The sequence below is a fragment of the Schistocerca americana genome, chromosome 2 (assembly GCF_021461395.2).
Source record: "Schistocerca americana isolate TAMUIC-IGC-003095 chromosome 2, iqSchAmer2.1, whole genome shotgun sequence".
NCBI lineage: Eukaryota > Metazoa > Arthropoda > Insecta > Orthoptera > Acrididae > Schistocerca > Schistocerca americana.
In genome coordinates, this window is record NC_060120.1 from 412,789,080 (window position 1) to 412,809,955 (window position 20,876).

Below are 20,876 nucleotides of genomic sequence, written 5' to 3' on the forward strand. Positions count from 1 at the left end.
TTAGTTGCCACAATGTTGAGAATGAAATGTGGACAAGATACCTAAATATTTCATTTAATTTCAGTACCACATAAGTATCGTATGTAATATTGAGAAATATTCCACCTTTCGCGACTGTAACAAAAGTTTTACTTACACTGGGCACGTTTGGCTTTATTTTAAAGCACTTCAATCAATCAAAAGGAAGTAGACAAAATACATTAAACAAAACTGTGGACTTACAAAAACATTAGGACTTGAATATACCGTCTGTCAGTGAAGTGCTCAGAGCTATGTCAAATATAATTTTGTGTGTGCCACACACAAACAGCATTTATTTGCTAAAACACTGATGAGCCAACACAAACGTTGAATATTGTGCTACCGCAGCACAAAACTACGAAAGGTGACTTGGCAATGGAGGACACAAAATACAGTCCTCTTATGATGCTTGAAAAGAGAGAAACGCGTCTGCTCTAAATAAGTCGCTTATTACAGTTGCAGAAGAGGGATATATTTCAATACCATTGGTAAAACTGCGACTGTGGAACAAAAACAAGAAATAGAACATGAATACCATTGTGTATGTGCCATACCTTTCACCGATGGAAGTGCTTTAAAATAAAGCCAAACGCGCCGTGTGTATATAAAACTTTTATTACAGTCGCGAAAGACGGAATATTTCTCAATATTACATACGACACCTATGTGGTACTTAAATTAAATGAGATATTGTTATACAGTAAATATTATATGAAATTTAGGTATCTTGTCCACATTTCATTCTCAACATTGTGGCAACTAAAATCGACCATACGGATAGTATACGCTATGGACTTTTACCTCTGCAAACTCTTCAAAATTTCGTGCAATGGTTTACTACATTTAATGCTGCACATCAAAACAAAATTAAGTCACTTACGGGGGGAAGGTATCAGGCAAGAAGACGTGTAAAAATCAAATTTTTTGCCAAATAGTTTTTGTGAAATAATAAGGGTGTCAAAGCAGTGGGAACACCATGTGTCTGCACAGGCGAGAAGTGCAGTGATGACAAAATCGCGCACAGCGCGGAATGCGGGGAGCACGTGTCTGCAGCAGCGAAAAAGTTAATGAAGAGGCAAACCACTAGAAATTTCATTCAAACGAATAAAATTCGTGAAGTAAGGCACTCCAATATTGTTTTTAAATAATGAAAATATTAAATACCGCACAAGGTTTGAACTCTTAACTTTTCACTTGGCAGCCCAACACTTTAACCGTTCCGCTACCTCAACTCATCGAACAGTGTATCTCCATAAGGACTCTAACACCTCACGCAACTACTTATAAACACTGTTGGTATCACTATGAATTACTCACGCTTCGTCGAAGTACAATAGGAAATAAACAATTACCGCTGTTCTTTATTGCGAAAAAGCAGTTCATGAGATTGAAACAAACACCTTTCCTTGCTATCGCCTGAATTAGGAGTCTTATTGCTTGTTTGGTTTAATTAATTAAAAAAATGGCTCTGAGCACTATGGGACTAAACATCGATGGTCATCAGTCCCCTAGAACATAGAACTAATTAAACCTAACTAACCTAAGGACATCACACACATCCATGCCCGAGGCAGGATTCAAACCTGCGACCGTAGCAGTCGCGCGGTTCCGGACTGAGCGCTTAGAGCCGCTAGACCACCGCGGCCGGCGATTAATTAATTAATAGAATATGAAGCAATTGGTATAAAGAATGCTTTTTCCAAACTTTCTGTAAAAGAAAGTCTGCTATCAAGACATTGCTTTTGTTCTATTACTTTATTTATGACTGAACGTTTCTAAAACTGAAGACACTCGTCCGTGCTCTGCACTGCTGTCGAGATCTGGCCACGCCGTTCTCTGTTCATTGGCTGACTGTGTTTTGTGACGTGAGATGCGCAGAACGAACCTAAACTCGGCCGCCAAGATATATGACGCGCACTTTAGTCGCGAAAGCGACGTCCAATTGAGAGACTTGCACGGGGAATGCAGCCACACGAAATTATCGTTATTGTTATAATTATTATTATTGTTGTTATCATGATTATGATAATCCATACTTATACATAAATACGTAGATTCTCCTTCGTGAGTTCTTTGCTCGCTTCTGTCTCAACGTAGGGGTCAATCTCTGTGGAGCTACTGTAGGACTCTTGATATTTGCGGCGGTTTGGCTGGACCGGCCCGCCGATACGTCAGCGGCCGCGAAAGGGCGGCGCCTTTGTTGCAGGGCTCGTATTGTTAGCGAGTTGAGTTTGCTCATTTCGATCACCCTTTATAGACGCTGAAGTCCTCCGGCAAGTGGCGTTTGCTGCTTAAATCGTTTAACTTGGGGGAAACTGACAATATTCAGTCACCTAAAGTTTTTCTCCGACAGTTTTGTTTTTAGAGAAGGTCTGCCTTGAATAAACCACTATATTATCTCTTTATATTTCGCCAGCAAGTTTCGCTAAAGTTTCAGCATAATCAGTGGCCTTTTATTATCTGTCTATAAAACAGGAAAAATGCTCTTTACTATTTGTACATACATAAATCTGGTATTTGAATTTACAAATTTGAAAAGATACAAAATTTTATATATATACATATATATATGACTTGTTACTAGATGCTGTAGTTTTCTTGGATTTTTATGTTTTTTATTGTAGTTATTTTCTTCCTGTTTGTCATCTGAGACCATATAGAATTTAATGTAGCACAGTTATTTTCTTCGAAATTTTTTGCAGTTGGGAATGTTATGGTTATGCTTAATGTTAACTAATTCTATGTGCAAGATTGTGAGTGTGATTGTAACATGTTTCACTTACTTGGTCTAGTTTCCCCATTATTTTCACTATGAAGACCTGCTTTATTAAATCAAAGGGTGAGGAACAAAACGTCTTTGACTGAGTGCGCCACCCTATTCTTCCTGAGCCACGTTAATAGTTTCCAGATGACTTCTCTCAGATGATTGTGCAAAATACCCTCTTGTACTTCTTCCTCTTTTTTATCTTTTCTTCTGGCCACTGATATACCACTGTTGTTTCTAGTGCCGATGCAGCGTTCAACATTTTCTCATGAAGAAATAGTATATTTACAGTCTCGTTGAGACATTTAAGTGTCATCTTTTTATACGGTAATAGTGTAAGCTGAGTAAATGAATTAAAATTTGTGCCATGGCCAGGACTTGAACCCAAGTTTCTTTGCTTACTAAGCAGAAATACTGACCATTTATTTTTTTGTCTAATTTTGTTCTATACTGTTCATTGAATTCCGTTGGGATTCGTCGTTGATCCGTTCATTCAGTTTTTTTTATTACAGAGGATAGCTAAGCTTCTGACCGAACACGCTGATCTACCGTACCGGCAACCATGACACGACCGCAGCACTATGGCTATTGCTGCACAGACTACTACAGTCCAATGCCCTCCCCAACATAAATTTCATATCTTCAGCTTGTTTTCCCCTTTCATCGTCATTATTGCTGGTGTATGCTGAATATATGAATTAAAAGTAAACAAGGAGACCTTGGTTCAAGCCCCGGCCATGGCACAAATTTAATTCATTTATTCAGGCTGCACCATTCCGCAGATAAAGATGAGACTTAAATGCCTTGAGGAAAATGTAATTGTAAGATCTATACGATCACCTGAGGTACAGGATTTCCCCATTATATCCAACAATGGCTGTTGTTCCAGTCCTGGAGAGTCCTGGCAATAGTGACAATTTAGGAGAAAATAAGCTGAAGATATGAATGGAAGTTCGAGTTGCACTGGACTTGGGTAGTCCATGCAGGAATGTTACCCATAGCGCTGCAGTGCTGTAATGGTCAGCGAGTCCCAGTCATGGCACAAAATTTAATCAATTCGTTCAACTTACACTATTATCGTAGATTTTCTCTTTTACTGTAAATTACCATTTATGGTAATGGAATTAAACTTAATGCAGATTTCTATTTACTATTACGCTTTACTGTACAGATCATGTAAAAATATGGGTTTACTAATAAAACAGAAACTGACATTAAATTAAGTTATTGATAACAAACAAATCAAACAGTGAATTGTCAAACGTATATCATTCAGCTGACACGAAATAGTTGGATGCGTCATTTCACTATCTTTCCTGCAGTACGGTACCGGTAGGTTTCTGGACATTAATTCCGTACAGACTTATACTACTGTGGCCCGATTAAAAGCTTTCATTTATGTGAGTGTAACTCAGAAACACACTGTAATCCCTGCCTGTAGTGTTATGTGAACCAGTTTGCAAGAAAACAAACAATATTAAATTTCATTGTATTTTTGTACTTTTTGCAGAATGAGCCCTCTGGTGTTTCTTGCGGAAAAGGTGAGTCAAGTTTGTGACAATATTTCATATAATAACACGACTACAGTCACGATGAAATGGTGATATTCTCTATAATTGTGATATTTAGGTAAGTCTCAATATTTATAATATCTATATAGGTAAGCGCTTTGGGTTTTATTCAAATCTCTTTCCAACATTGTTTACGATTAATACTTTCGGTAACTGTAACGTTAGCATGTTCCTAGTCACAAGAAGTAACAACAAATTGTCGACTATCATAGGATTAAGCAAGCTTACTTATATCTATGTAAATGTAAGGAACAAGCCATTTTCCTTGTCGACTGTTTCACTGTACTGCTTTTCTAAGTTACTGTAGCAAATAATTATTATTGAAGTAATTTTTTAGCTTCATTATCCAAGGTGTTATTCTTATTTCCTTATGTAGTGTGCTTCCACATTCTTGTACACTTTCTCATACCTGAAGTCCCGTGTTCTGACATCAGTCGGCTAATACAAAAATAACTGAAGCCTTCTGTGACTTGCACTATCACTCTTAAACACTCGTCCTGTACAGTGTGATAGCATAAACAACTGTATAACCTGCCAAAAATCTCTCAATTTGATTAAAAGAGTGAAACGCTTTTGCTATCAACAATATGGGACAAGAAAATGTAATGAAAATATTCGTCCTCGAAAACAGTCCATAAATGGCAAGACCTTGTGATGTTAGTATGCAACAAATGCATTTCTTTTCCATTACAAACCTAATTTCATACAAATGGACTTGAATCCGTTTGTATCTACTGTTCGCGTGTTTTGTATCACACGCTCCCATTTTTCTAGGAGAAGACAAAATACTGATAAAAACCGAAACTTGAATCTATTACCAAGGGTATATGACCAATGCCGTATATACAATTTTAAACATGGCTGTCTCTCAGCAACTGTATACAAATTTCAACGGAGAAATAACTCAGCCAACAGGTTGCAAATAATTTTTAATACATTGACCTAGTTTTCGACATCTCTAAGAATGTCTTCATCAGCACCAAATTTTAACAACCGTACAGTTATATTGCGAGCTGTCCATAGTCAAAACTATGAGCACACATGCTCAAGTAAAAAACTAAATAGTTTCAGAGTTTGGTCCGTATACCTTGTAATAAACAATGTATTCAAATTTATTTGCAACCATTTAGCTGAGTTATTTCTACGTTGACTGCTGTATATTAAAATATGCTGACTCTTAAGCCAAAAGTCCCTCCCCACCATGAACCATGGACCTAGTAGCGTTGGCACAACTTGAACTTGTCTACGATTAGACAACCATACGTAGGTGCAATCACAAAGTGGGATGGGGTGGGGGTTGGAAGGGGGGGGGGGGGGGGGAAGCGGCATCTGTTGAGACGCGAAACAAACCTGAGGTTCCTGAAGAGGGCCGGCAGCCTTTTCAGTAGTTATAGGGGCAACAGTCTGCACGATTGACTGATGTGGCCTTGTAATATCAACCTAAATGGCTTTTTGCGCCAGTACTGCGAATGGTTGAAAGCAAGGGGAAACAAACGCAGCAATTTTTCCTGAGGGTATTTACCTATACTGTATAATTAAATGATGCTGGCATTCTCTTGGATAAAATATTCCTGAGGTAAATTAGTCCCACATTAAATATCCGGTTGAGGGCTGCTCAGGATTGTGTCGTCATCAGGAAAAACAAAACTGCCACTCCAAGGTTCGACCATGGAATGTTAGTTCCTTAATGTTGCAGAAAGGTTAGAAATTTTAAAAAGGGAAGTGGACAGACTGAAGTTCCACATAGTGGGGATTTGTCGGTGGTGGCAGAATAAATAGGACTTTGGTTCTAATAATGGATATGAAAATGGGAACGCGGGTGAGCTCCTATGAGCAACATAGTCCATGCATTAATCGTAAACAAGACAGATACAAAGCTAACACCCATCACTATAGTACAGGTTTAAAAGCCAGCCTCGTAGCCGACATAGACATAAGGCCAAAACCCACCACAGAAGTATATGTTTATATGCCACCTAACTCCATAGATGAAGAGATTTAAAAAATGAGACAAAAGGGATATTTTAGATAATTAAGGGAGAAGAAAATTTAACTGGAATTCAGTTGTAGGAAGAGAAGCGAAAGTAGTTCGAGAATCGGGGGAAGAAATGAAAACAGAGCAAGCCGAGCGATATAAATTTGCACAGACCCTAACATAATCATCTTTAATACTTGGTTTAAGAGCCATGAAAGAAGAATGTAGATATGAAAAAGATCTGGAGGCATCGGAAGATTTCAGATAGTTTATGTAACTGTAAGGCAGAATCTCTGAATCACATTTAAACTGTAAGACATTTCCAGGAGCAGGTGTGGACTCTGACCACAATTTATTGGTTATGAACATCAGATTAAAACTGAAGAAATTGAAAAAAGGTAAGAAAGTAGTGAGGTGAGTCTCAGTTAAGTTGAAAGAAGCAAAGGTTTTTGAGAATTTCAGTGGGTGCATTAGACAATAATTGACCAGAACAAGGGAAAAGGGTACAGTAGAAGAGATGAAATAGTGAAAGCAACAGAGGATCAACAATAGATAAAAAGAGAAGAGATAATAGAAACTATTGGATAACACAGGACATATTGAATTTAACTGATGAAAAGAGAAAATATTAAAATGCAGCAAATTAAGGAAGTGAAATGATACACGAACATCTAAAGAAATTAGACTGACAGGAACTGCCAAATGGCTAGAAGACAACTGTAACGATATAGAAGCATACGTAACTATGGGAGGTATAGATACAGCCTAAAGGAACGTTAAAAAGGCCTTTGGAGAAAACAGAAGCTACTGTACCCATATAAAGAGCATGGATAGAAAAAGAACAGTACTAAGCCAGGAAGGGAAACCTGAAAGATGAAGTTTATAGAGGAGCTTTACGAGATACATGGATTTGAAGGCGATATTATAGAAAGGAAAGAGGAAGCCGATGAAGATGAGATGGGAAGTTATACATTGCAAGCAGAATTTGAGACAGCACTGAACGGCATCAGTCGATATAAGTCCCCAGGAGTCAGAACTACTAATACCCATGGAAGAGCCACCCATGAAAAAATATTTCACATGGTGTGCAAGATGTATGAGAGCGGCGAAATACCCTCGCACTTCAAGAATAATGTAATAATTAACATTCCAAAGAAAGCAGGTACTGGCAGCTGTGAATATTATTACTCAGAGCCTATGAGTATGTCGTGGAGGTAAAATACTGTGTGTGGATTCCTAAGGGACCAACTCCGAAGGTCATCGGTCCCTAGACTTGCACACTACTAATACTAACTTAAACTAACATATGCTAAGAACAACACACACACCCATGCCCGAGGGAGGACTAGACCCTCAGGCGGGAGGGTAAAATACTGATACGAATTCTTTACAGAAGAGTGAAAAAATTGGTAGAAGCCGACCTCGGGGACGATCAGTTTGGACTCTGGACAAATGTAGGAACACGCGAGGAATTACTGACCCTACGAATTCTCTTAGGAGATAAGTTAAGGAGAGTCAAAACTATGTTCAAAGCAATGTTGTCCGGAACACACTCTAAATGTAGCAGGGTAAAATACAGGGATCGAAAGGCTATTTACAACTTGTACAGAAACCACACGGAAGACCTCAATGTTATTCAATCTGTACACTGAGCAAGCAGTAAAGAAAACTGAAATAAAATTTGGAGTAGAAATTAAATTCAGGGAGAAGGGATAAAAATGTTGAGGTTGGTCGACGACATTGTAATTCTGTGAAGAGACAGCTTAAGAATGTAAACAGCGGCTGAATGGAACGGACAGTGTCTTGAAAAGAAGATAAAAGATGAACTTCAACAAAAGCAAGAGCGTAATGGAATTTAGACGGATTAAGTAAGGCGATGCTGGGTGAATTAGATTAGGAAACGAAACACTTAAAGTAGTAGATGAGGTTTCCTGCGTGGGTAGCAAAATAACAGATGATGGTTGAAATAAATATGATATAAAATGTGGACTGGCAATGACAGGAGAAGTGTTTCTGAAGTAGCGAAATTTATTAACATCGAATATAGTATTAGGGGGTGGCCAAGCGGTTCTGCGCTACAGTCTGGAACCGCGCGATCGCTACGGTCGCAGGTTCGAATCCTGCCTCGGGCATGGATGTGTGTGATGTCCTTAGGTTAGTTAGGTTTAAGTAGTTTTAAGTTCTAGGGGACTGATCACCTCAGAAGTTAAGTCCCATAGTGCTCAGAGTCATTGGAACCATTTGTTAGTATTAGGGAATCATCCTGAAGCTATTCGTCTGGAGTGTAGCGTTGTATCGAAGTGAAACTTGGACGATAAACAGATTAGCAAAGAAGAGAACAGAGGCTTTTGAAATGTATTGCTACAGAAAATACTGAAGATAAGTGGGTAACTCACGTAAGTAATGTGGTGGTATTGAACATAAATGGGGAGAAAAGAAATTTGTGGCACAACCTGACTACATGAAATGAGTTTATAGGCCAAATCCTGAGACTGCAAAGGCTCAACAATTCAGTACTGGATGGAAGTGTGGACGGTAATAATGGTAGAGGAAGACAAAGAGACGAGTATAATAAGCATATTCAAAGTGATGCATGTTACAATAGCTATTCGGAGAAGATGACAGTAGCATGGAGAGCTTTCTCAGACCAGTCTTTGGACTGAAGTTCCCAACAACAACAACAACAACAACAACAACATGATAAAAAAGGAAGCGAGGTCGGGACAAGATGACTGAAGCACATACGGATATATTGTGCCATAAGTTAATAGTGTTTGGTATCGTGTAGCTTTTCATTTCACTGTCATACAGCAGCCAGTCGACGTGGCGCTGCTGGGATCCGTTTATAGCTGTAGATCTGATTTTTGCGACCTTACTGCATTTTGTGACTTCTTGTTCTATTTGGTAATGGATGTTGATGACCTATGTAGCGAGTCTATGAGTCACTGAGTGGTTCCAAAAACACTAAAGAGAAGTCGTATGTTAAGAGGACATGCGTGACAGATTTGTGCGATTTCGTCTCGCATAAAGAGAAACCATTTTGGCGAACACACAGAATACACAAGCAGCATGTGAAATCTTGTTTTTCTCGACTGGTACAACAGATCAGTCGTTGTCACGTACAGATCTACTCAGTACAAGCACAGATTTCTGTTACGTAGGCCACGGATGTTTACTCAAAGTTTAAACCATCAGATGCCAAACTATGGCGTATCATCTGTGCCTAACCAGTCAAACTAGCTTTCCTCCAGTGGTAACTCATTACCCGTGACACGTGTGCAGCAATGGCTAACACGTGCAACCATTTGTGTCCATTACTGACATTTGTTTAAGTTGACAACTTTTAAGCGATTAGTCAGTTACACCACATTGTTGGTTCTACTAGCACTGAATGAGACTCTCGCCCCAAACGCATACTTTTCGCTGTCCCTCATTGTTCTGTAAATTGTTTACATTTTTCTGTATTTTGACAATGTACACTGTGACCAAAACAGCTTTTGAACACCTTTTGTAGTCGTCCTCGTACAGAGTTGGCCCTACGTTCGAGAGTAACAGCCTCAGTCTACTTCCCTCTGCGTCTCTAGTTCCGTCCCACACAGTAGACCGATCAATGATTAACTATTTCACGGTTTCCTGCAGTCACTTCATACAATTTAATGTGAAAGTCTGTCAGTATGTAATAACAGATTTTTTTTTTTCGCACTGTGAAAAACGCGAAGCTGTCACAAACGCCACAAACAATATGTGACTGAAAAGCTGGCTGTGATTATTGGTGAGGTCTTCATTCCTCACTCATTTCTTAATCATTAAGTTACATTTTACAGACTCCCGAAATGGCTAATAATCAATGAATGCTTATATGAAAGAATCTCAAAAGTAAGTTACATATTATTATGACAGGCCAAATAAGAGTTTCTGACATAGACACACGACCCTGTTTCAAAAATGTCGCCTAGTATCAATAAACAACGGTTTGAGCCTTCTACCAACCGTTCAGTCCCTCAACGAGAAAAATTCGCACATTGGCCACGAACCCTTTCGAGAATGGCTGTATGAACATCCACATCATTGGCAAATCTCTTTCACACTGTGTCCCTTTAGCTAGCCGAACAATTGGAAATCGCACAGTGCACTGTATGGAACATGTTTCCAAATCTCCCATCGAAAGCGTTGAAGCGAAGCTTGCGATGTGCGCGACGTATGGAGTGTTGTGTTCAAATGTCTCTGAGCACTATGGGACTTAACATCTACGGTCATCAGTCCCCTAGAACTTAGAACTACTTAAACCTAACTAACCTAAGGACAGCACACAACACCCAGCCATCACGAGGCAGAGAAAATCCCTGACCCCGCCGGGAATCGAACCCGGGAACCCGGGCGTGGGAAGCGAGAACGCTACCGCACGACCACGAGATGCGGGCGTGGAGTGTTGCATTGTCGCGCAGGAGAACACTGATGTTTACTTTTTTTCTTTTTCACAAATTCTTCCTCCACAAGAATCGTGCTGTCCCGTGTACTTCAGCTTTGTAGTATGTTTACAATTGCCCTGTCATTTCGCTCGCACCCCGTCATGCAACAGCAGAACTTGTCAGCAGGAAGCTGGGTACAGTTTGTGCTCTTCTGACAGTGAGGGTCACTCTTTTTGCGCAATGGTCTCAGCGTGGATCGGCATGTGTAAGTCACTGAATTCCATCTAAATCTACACCTATACTTTCCGGACCACTGTGAAGTGTGTGGCAAAGGGAACGTACCAATTGTACGAGTTATTAGAGTTTTTCTCGTTCCATTCACAAATGGAGCTCGAGGAGAATGATTTTTAATGCCTCCGTACATGCTGTAATTACTCTCATCTTGTCCTCAAGATCCCTACAGGAGCGATACGTAGCAGGTTTTAATACATTCATAGAGCCATAATTTAATGATGTTTCTTGAAACTTGTTTGGAAAGTTTACGTCTACCTTCTAGAGTCTAATGGTTAAGTTTGTTCAGCATCTTCACGCCATTCTTCTGTGGATCAATCAAACCTGTGACCATTCGTGCTGCCATTCTCAATACATATGCTCAATATCCCATGTTAGTTCTATCCGGTATGGGTTCCACACACTTGTGCGATATTCTAAGATGGGTGTCTTGTAAGCAATCTCCTTTGTAAACTGATTGCATTTCCCCTGTATTCTACCGATAAAACGAAGTTTGCCACCTGATTTACCCACGAATGAGCCTATGTGATCATTCCATTTCATGGACGCTCAGATACTGTATGACCCAACCGATTCACAGGATACTACACTTTTTTTCTCTTTTGTGATGTGCACAGTCTTCATTTCCGAACATTTGAAGCAAGTTGACAATATTTGCATCGCTTTGAAATCTTACCACGATCTTAATGAATTTTTATGAAGTTTCTTTCAGGCAGTACTTCATTATAGATAACTGCATCATCGCCAAAAAGTGTGAGATTACTGTCAATATTGTCCACAAGGGTGTTAATATAAAGGGTGGCCCAAAAGGACCACATGGATTTCAGTCTGGTGTAATTGGCTCTATTTTGATTACATACTATACTTAATCACTAGAATTGGTAATGTCCCAAATTCATGAATTGTCACGTTTTTTATGTTTTAAAGATAACATCAGGCAGATGGCTGACTACTTCGTGAATACACATTAAAAGTCTTTCTTCGAATTTTGGCACCACTTTAGGCAACGCGTCACGTGAAACGGCAGCGATTTCTTGACTTATTGCAACTTTCAGGACATTGAGTGTACGAGGTTTGTTGCAGTACACTTTACGTTTTAGGTAATCTCTTAAGAAGAAATCACAAACCGACAAACACGACGAGCTTGCTGGCCAGTGGACATCGCCATAACGTGAGATCATGTTTATCCCTATAGTGCCCAATTGTGATCGCACGAAATTGCGAAACATTTCAACATTACGTGCAGCATTCACTCTTACACTAACACCGCCTTCTTAAAAAAAGAATAAGGCCGAACGATTCCAAGTTTCGACACTCCACAACACACTGTCACTTTTGCACTGTGCAAGGATTTTTGATGCACTTCTTTTGGATTGTCTACTGCCCAACAGCGACAGTTTTGTTTGTTTACATAACCATCTAAGTGGCAGTGCGCTTTATCGCTCATCATCAACAAATCAACAGCAGTAAGAACATCAAGCATTCTCTCACAAAATTGCCCCCGTTCACCATAATCACGGTCGTGAATCTTCTGCGCGATCACTGTTCTGAAAGGAAGGATGCGCTGCAGTGAACGACGAGGTAAGCTCATGTTGGAACACGCCGCCTAGCGGAGCGGCGTGGACTTAAAAAACGGATGTTCTTACTCCATCGACATTTTTCTGCGTTCGCTCCGTGCTAGGACGTCCAGGCGATGTCTGGTTCATGATTGATACAATTGTGCGAAAAGAGCAACCCAACGCAATATTGTGTTGCAATCAGGTATCGAACCATTTCGCGGAACATTCAAGTATGTACGGCAAAGTAGTTGTACAGCAATCATCGAGTCATTACTTTTGAAGAAATGTTCAACTGCGAAAACGCGATGATGCACATTCAACTGCGGCCACTGCTACTGAAACTGGACGCTCTAACCTACAAAACGACAGGTTCCCCCACCTCGCCATTCCACTCCCACTACGCAAATCAAATCCCTGCGTTCTTTCTGCGCCTCCCGTTACATCATGAACAGAAAGGGTCCCAACACACTCCTTGGGGCACCCAAGTCACATGTAGTCTCTCACTGCTGATGTTTGGAACATATGTTTTTGCAGTACAATGAATTGATTATTCATTGCACCAAGCATTTTATTTGAAAATATACCGATGAGCATTCTGACACACATCATTTTGGCCGCCTGCACACTGAGCCTCTAAGAAGTGCTTGTCAGTGGCGCTTCTGCAGACGAGGTATTGGTTTAAATGAGCGCCTTCAGACGTGCAGCGCCACCGTTCTTCTTTGGTGCTCACACCGAAAAAAAATGGCTCTGAGCACTATGGGACTCAACTTCTGAGGTCATCAGTCCCCTATAACTTAGAACTACGTAAACCTAACTAACCTAAGGACATCACGCACACCGAGCGAGGTGGCGCAGTGGTTAGCACACTGGACTCGCATTCGGGAGGACGACCGTTCAATCCCGTCTCCGGCCATCCTGATTTAGGTTTTCCGTGATTTCCCTAAATCGTTTCAGGCGAATGCCGAGATGGTTCCTTTGAAAGGGCACGGCCGATTTCCTTCCCAATCCTTCCCTAACCCGAGCTTGCGCTCCGTCTCTAATGACCTCGTTGTCGACGGGACGTTAAACACTAACCACCACCACCACCACCACCACATCACACACATCCATACCTGAGGCAGGATTCGAACCTACGACCGTAGCGGTCGCGCGGCTCCACAATGTAGCGCCTAGAACCGCTCGGCTACATCGGCCGGCCACACCGAACCCTCCAGATGTCAGACACTCAGATCGGTACCAAAAATTGTGCGTCGACAGAGTATGAACCAAGTCACGGATTTAGTTCGTGCTGTCTGCTGTCGTCCAGTAGAAGATACGTAAACGCTAATTAAAAGTAACACCAGAACTACGGAGTACGGGCAAACCGTATCTGTGAGCTCAGAATCTGAAGATCTGTGGTAGGTGAGATGATAGAGCGTCAGGTCGTCTTACTAAGGGTCGCAAGTTGCAAACCCTCTGAAGGCGATTTTTTTTAACAGATTACTCATGAAATTGTTATATGGGAGAACGTTTTTCTGCCATGTAAAAGGACATTTCAGGGTTTGTAGCAATGTTCTTTTGACAGTCTCCTTTCGCTTCGTTAGTTGAAAATGTTCTCCCATATAATAATTTCACGCTCTGCCATTTTTATTTTTATTTTTGTTGATCCCATTTTGTTTGTTAATTTTTGTTGCCTTTGCTCGGGGCAGACGTTCAATGACACCCGTTCAATTCGTCGTTCATCTATTCACGCATTTTTTTATTACAGAAAACAGCTAACCCTCTGATCGATCACGCTGAGCTACCGTACCGGCTGAACTCACCTACCATACGTCTCTACATTCAGAGTTTACGGATATGGTTTACCAATATTCCGTTGTGCCGACGTTACTTTTAATTACCGTTTCCGCATCTTCTACTGGACGGCAGCACACAGCACAAACTAAATCGGTGTTTTGGTTGATACTCTATTGACACAATGTTTGGTACCGATCTGAGTTGTCTTACATCTGGAGGTTTGGGTGTCAGTGACAACTTACCGCCACCGTGGGGAACAAACGCGCCACTGGACCACCGTTTGCGGAACATTGCGGAACATTACACGACGCAACTGGTGGCGCTGCTGGCCGCCCAAGCAGTGGGTCACGCCGCATGTTAACAGTCGGCTCATAAGGTATTGCAACTGCTACTCATTTTTGTTTCGTAGAACTGTCCTGTAGATAGTATTGTTTGCTTGAGATGGCAGTACAGAAGACTTCAACTGTGAAGCTGAAAAACATTCATTGATATGCAACATGGAGCATGAGGAATATTCGTATAAATTACAGCAAATTATTCACCGGACGTTGAGGCAAACACTCTTCAGAGAAGACGAAGATTGGTGAGCATCACTCAGATTTCTTCCAGCTCGTGTGGGGTGTGTTAACGTGTCATGTATCATACAAGTACTCAGAATATCTTCAGATATGTATTTGTCTCGATCAAAAACAAAACTGTGCAACATAGAGCAAATATTTTAATATGTGCACCAAATTCTGGAGATAAATTCGAAGGCCGATCAAAAATTCTGCAATCTATTGCCAGAATGCCAAAAACAGGTTCAACATATCTTCTAGCCCCTCAGAGAAAGTACTGAAAACTCTTTGAGAGGAAATTGTCTCCTTATTAACGCACTAAGAAAGATGGCATGCCAAAACCTTGACGACAACAAGAGAAAAGTAATCAGAGCCTTCATAAAACTGCCTACTTTGAGGTCATGTACTTTCCTTGTCAATTGACTTGTTGTGAAGCAATCAATTCTTGAAGACAGGTCTGTCTGGCGATCTAATATGTGCTTCAACCTCAAAGAACATGAGACTGCCGTGGGAATCACACATGTCCAAAAACAATATTGAGAAAATGTTTTCGTTGCCACAGTAAAACGACCCACAGTCAGCTGCCTTTTTTAACATGCATATGTTTACCGTTTGTTGCCGCCACACAGTTGGGTAAATTGGCCACCTATTTCGTAAACATTTAGCTACTCTTCCTTCGAGATATAGTGGCACGCAGGATTTGCATTGAAATTACCTCTTTTTGATTTTATTATTCAGAAATAGGAGGGAAAGAGAGGTATCGTACTCATCGAACTCCATGACAGAACTGAAACAAGGCGGCATGGCAAATGAAATCGGTGCATCGCGGAGACAAAACAGCCGCTTCTCTTTCCAGAAGTGCTGTGTGAAGGCAGGGTGCGCTGCAGAGAAGCGCTGCTCGGTGGCTCGCGTGAAGCGGTCGTATATCCTTTCACGTTGTTTACGTACCTACAATGAGGCCTTGGGGCTGAAGTAAAAACGCACAGCGAATTGCGAATGTCATTACGGTTGCGAATGACTTGAGCTTTGCTAGTTGGCGAAACAAGCCGCATAGAGTAGGTGGTGAACGAGACTAAGGGAGGTGACCTTTTGGGTTAAAATTGTTTTCGTTATTTTGACGACGAAGAAATTTTCGGAAAAAATCTGTAGTTGTAATTTTCTTTTTCCTCAGTTTTATTTGCAATTCTCCGATTGTCGAATACACTTCACCTTCAACACTGTCATCTTCAACATTGTCAAACTCGTAGAACCAAGAGAATAACATCCGTCGCTCAGCGAAAGTCAAGTTTTGAATGAATGACATAAACAATTCGGGATAGACCTAATCAGAGCGGTGGCGGTTTTTGTCAGAGCCACAAAGGCGGTATTGGCCTTTCGGCGTATGTCAAAGGCGGCCGACGAGCTACACCGTGATGCAGTGTACGTGAGCAACAGCCAAATCGCGTGGCCGCCGTGTGCCAGAAAGTAGTACAAGCAAATTTAAACCTTAATAAATAATAATGATAGAATTGTTATGTTTTAATGTTATTCGTTAGAGTTGTGATATGTAACAAAACTATATATATGTAGCCTCACTAAGCTTAAGACTCATCCCCCACTCTCCCCCTCTTGTAACACGATATCAAACTACTTTGTTGACCCCTTCCCTCTCCCTTAACGTGTGACGTAATTTATGGATGGACCCATACTCCCGTAAGGCCAGTCTCATTTGGTTTCCCAAAACTTCCTACAATCATCTCAGAAGACTTCAGGTGTGCCTCTGCCAAGAGGGTCATTACGTATTTTCGGATATGTTCTTGTTCATCACAGCTATGAACTTAGCTCGAAAGAACACGTCGTCACCAGGACGTTAACCTAATAAACTACTTTTCTTCCAACAAAGCAGTAGCTAAAACAAGAGCTCCCTGAACCTGCCTGTGTCTCTCTTAAAAAATAAACAACCGATCAACTGACGTAGAAACGTTAGATTCACTAACAAGTACTTCATATTTTAAGAGGTTTCTAGAGATTATTTGAGGCACTCGGTCGTAAAACATGGTATCTAACAATTTTTGCCAATTGGTGTTTTTGGCAACGTCGGACCCCTTACAGCTGATTTCATAGGCTGGTGAAGGAATCTGTGGGAGATGTGTACGTTGTAAGAAATTATGTTGGTATTATGTTATGGTAAGTGACAGCTGATTGCAGGTAAAACATTGTAAGTAACAAACATGGCGGCCCGACACAATCTGTTCCGTAGTGATGAGGAACTTGAATCGAAAGTTTCGAGCGCTAACAATAATTCTGACTACAGTTCTTCCTGTAATGACGAAGATGAAAGCCCAGAGAATTACCCTGTTTATGAGTGCAAACAAACCGGATGCAAATTACACCTTAAAAAGGTAACAACAGATGCCTTTATTTCTTAATCTGTTTGAAGTAAAAGACGGTATGTACTGCACTTACCAAGTTTTACTGCCTGTTCCGTATTGAAACTTTTCAAAACCGGAAATTCTGAACGTTCCTTTCATCAAATACGAACTGAGTACGTGGTAACCAAACTTCGTATTACTCAAACACAATGCATTATATAGAAATAACCGAAATAGGTTTCATTTTGAATCGCAAATTATAAATATGTGTGAAGGTGACCATGGTATCTACTAGACTTACCATGTTTTACACCCACTAGGTTAAATCACACAGGATTTTTTCTGTTGTCATGGTGTAACTCAGCTCTTCAGAAGAAATGTGAGGAAGCGTTTTCAGTTAATCTTCGGACCGATTGTTTTCAATAAGATACGAATTACGCCAGATACAGCCGCGGATCGGCTTAGGCGATGAACTGTAGATCCCTTCTCTTGCAGGTTGGGGATACGGGAACCTCCCAAGTGGCTTCAAGTTGATAGACTAGCAACAGAATCGGGAGACACACGATATTTTTATTATTATCCCTTGCACTTTTTTTTAGAAAATAGGATAATGAGCTTTTCGATACAAGTATTCCTTGTTTTGTTTCAGAAATCGACCGCACTCAATATCAACCAGGATTGTGAATCGGATCGATGTACCAGTAGGTCTACAACCAATAGTCATGATGAAAACAATGCGGCTGTAAGGTCACCTACTGCTTCTGGAAAATCTAATCCGCCTAACAGAGTCCGTTATGCAGGATCGTCGGTACCTCTTGAACAAAGGGAAACTGTAGATGATCAGGAAAAATCTAACAAATAAGGTAGAAAAAGGAAACGTGGGGTAAACCAACAGGAAAAAAAAATAAAAAATTAAGAAATTTAGGTAAAAGCTACACTCCTGGAAATGGAAAAAAGAACACATTGACACCGGTGTGTCAGACCCACCATACTTGCTCCGGACACTGCGAGAGGGCTGTACAAGCAATGATCACACGCACGGCACAGCGGACACACCAGGAACCGCGGTGTTGGCCGTCGAATGGCGCTAGCTGCGCAGCATTTGTGCACCGCCGCCGTCAGTGTCAGCCAGTTTGCCGTGGCATACGGAGCTCCATCGCAGTCTTTAACACTGGTAGCATGCCGCGACAGCGTGGACGTGAACCGTATGTGCAGTTGACGGACATTGAGCGAGGGCGTATAGTGGGCATGCGGGAGGCCGGGTGGACGTACCGCCGAATTGCTCAACACGTGGGGCGTGAGGTCTCCACAGTACATCGATGTTGTCGCCAGTGGTCGGCGAAAGGTGCACGTGCCCGTCGACCTGGGACCGGACCGCAGCGACGCACGGATGCACGCCAAGACCGTAGGATCCTACGCAGTGCCGTAGGGGACCGCACCGCCACTTCCCAGCAAATTAGGGACACTGTTGCTCCTAGGGTATCGGCGAGGACCATTCGCAACCGTCTCCATGAAGCTGGGCTACGGTCCCGCACACCGTTAGGCCGTCTTCCGCTCACGCCCCAACATCGTGCAGCCTGTGGTGTCGCGACAGGCGTGAATGGAGGGACGAATGGAGACGTGTCGTCTTCAGCGATGAGAGTCGCTTCTGCCTTGGTGCCAATGATGGTCGTATGCGTGTTTGGCGCCGTGCAGGTGAGCGCCACAATCAGGACTGCATACGACCGAGGCACACAGGGCCAACACCCGGTGTCATGGTGTGGGGAGCGATCTCCTACACTGGCCGTACACCACTGGTGATCGTCGAGGGGACACTGAATAGTGCACGGTACATCCAAACCGTCATCGAACCCATCGTTCTACCATTCCTAGACTGGCAAGGGAACTTGCTGTTCCAACAGGACAATGCACGTCCGCATGTATCCCGTGCCACCCAACGTGCTCTAGAAGGTGTAAGTCAACTACCCTGGCCAGCAAGATCTCCGGATCTGTCCCCCATTGAGCATGTTTGGGACTGGATGAAGCGTCGTCTCACGCGGTCTGCACGTCCAGCACGAACGCTGGTCCAACTGAGGCGCCAGGTGGAAATGGCATGGCAAGCCGTTCCACAGGACTACATCCAGCATCTCTACGATCGTCTCCATGGGAGAATAGCAGCCTGCATTGCTGCGAAAGGTGGATATACACTGTACTAGTGCCGACATTGTGCATGCTCTGTTGCCTGTGTCTATGTGCCTGTGGTTCTGTCAGTGTGATCATGTGATGTAGCTGACCCCAGGAATGTGTCAATAAAGTTTCCCCTTCCTGGGACAATCAATTCACGGTGTTCTTATTTCAATTTCCAGGAGTGTATTTGTCTTATCGAGGAAAAGGAAATCCACAAGCACCTCGAGAAGCAGGCTCAGATTGCCTTTGTAAGAAAAAAATGTTTTTCAAAGATTGATGCTGACGAACGACACTCGGTGTTTGAAGAGTTCAATAGAATGGGAAACTGCAACATCCAAAACGCTTATCTATTTGGTCTAACAGATGTTAAAAAAACTGCATGAAGTACGAAAATGAGTGGAAGTCCCTCTCGAAGAAAGAAGTATGTAAAACTGCTTTCCTCAACATCCACGGACTGCAAAAAAGTAAGGGGAGAGTCGAAATTTTGGTTTAAAAAAAAGCAATGGCGCTCATACTCCATCATCAGATAAAAGAGGTGCACATGGGCACCACAAGAAAAAGTATTCAGAAGACGATATAAAAAATTTACATACTTTTATATCAAAACTTCCCAAATACGAAAGTCACTACACCAGGTGCAAAAATCCTTATAAGATGTTTATGTCTATGGAATACACAGTTAAACGTTGTTTTGAAGAATATACTCAGTACTGTTCAGAAAGTTGTAGCAGTCCTGTATCTTCAGACAAGTTCAGAAGAATATTTACGGAAAAATGTAATATAGGATTCAACTCTCCTAAGACAGACACATGTAAGGACTGCGACTCAATGAGAATTGAACTGCAACAAGCCGAAAACGATAAAAATGACGGTAAAGTCCAAGAAATTGGACAAAAAATCGAGAGACACCACCCACATGCTGCTGCCGGCCAAATATTTTTGCCAAGTTGCCCCAGAGGACAAAGAAGCCCTTGTTCTAACATTTGATCTCCAACAGGCGTTGCCCATTCCAAAATTATCCACTGGACCTGCATTTTACAAAAGAAAATTGTTTTGCTACAACCTCAGCATTCATGATTGCTCCAATAACGTGGGTACCTTCATTACTGGGACGAGGCTAATGCTAGGAGAGGAAGTGATGAAATTGCAAGTCGCATATTGAAACACTTCACCGTGAATGACATACAGTTCAAGAAATTGCTAGTAATAGCAGATAACTGCTGTGGTCAAAATAAAAACTGGACAATAGTCGCTCTCTGGCTTAAATTATTGGCAAGTGGCCGTGTAAAACGTGTTGAACATATTTTTCCAGTAGTTGGACATACTATGTTGCCCTCAGATAGAGATTTCGGTCGACTAGAGCAGTATGTGAGGCATCACATTCAGTATGTGTACTGCCCGTAGGAATGGGGACAGATCTTGAAAAACGCCCAACG

General features: G+C 41.7%; 1 protein-coding gene across 1 annotated transcript in view; it reads left to right on the forward strand.

Moving 5' to 3' along the window:
• The window catches only part of LOC124595524 (macrophage mannose receptor 1-like), a 53,593-nt gene that overhangs the window by 17,430 nt on the left and 15,287 nt on the right, over positions 1-20,876 (forward strand). The window contains exon 3 of the mRNA XM_047134293.1: positions 4,296-4,326. Coding sequence (XP_046990249.1) covers positions 4,296-4,326 — 31 coding nt within the window. The remainder of the gene's footprint in view (positions 1-4,295; positions 4,327-20,876) is intronic.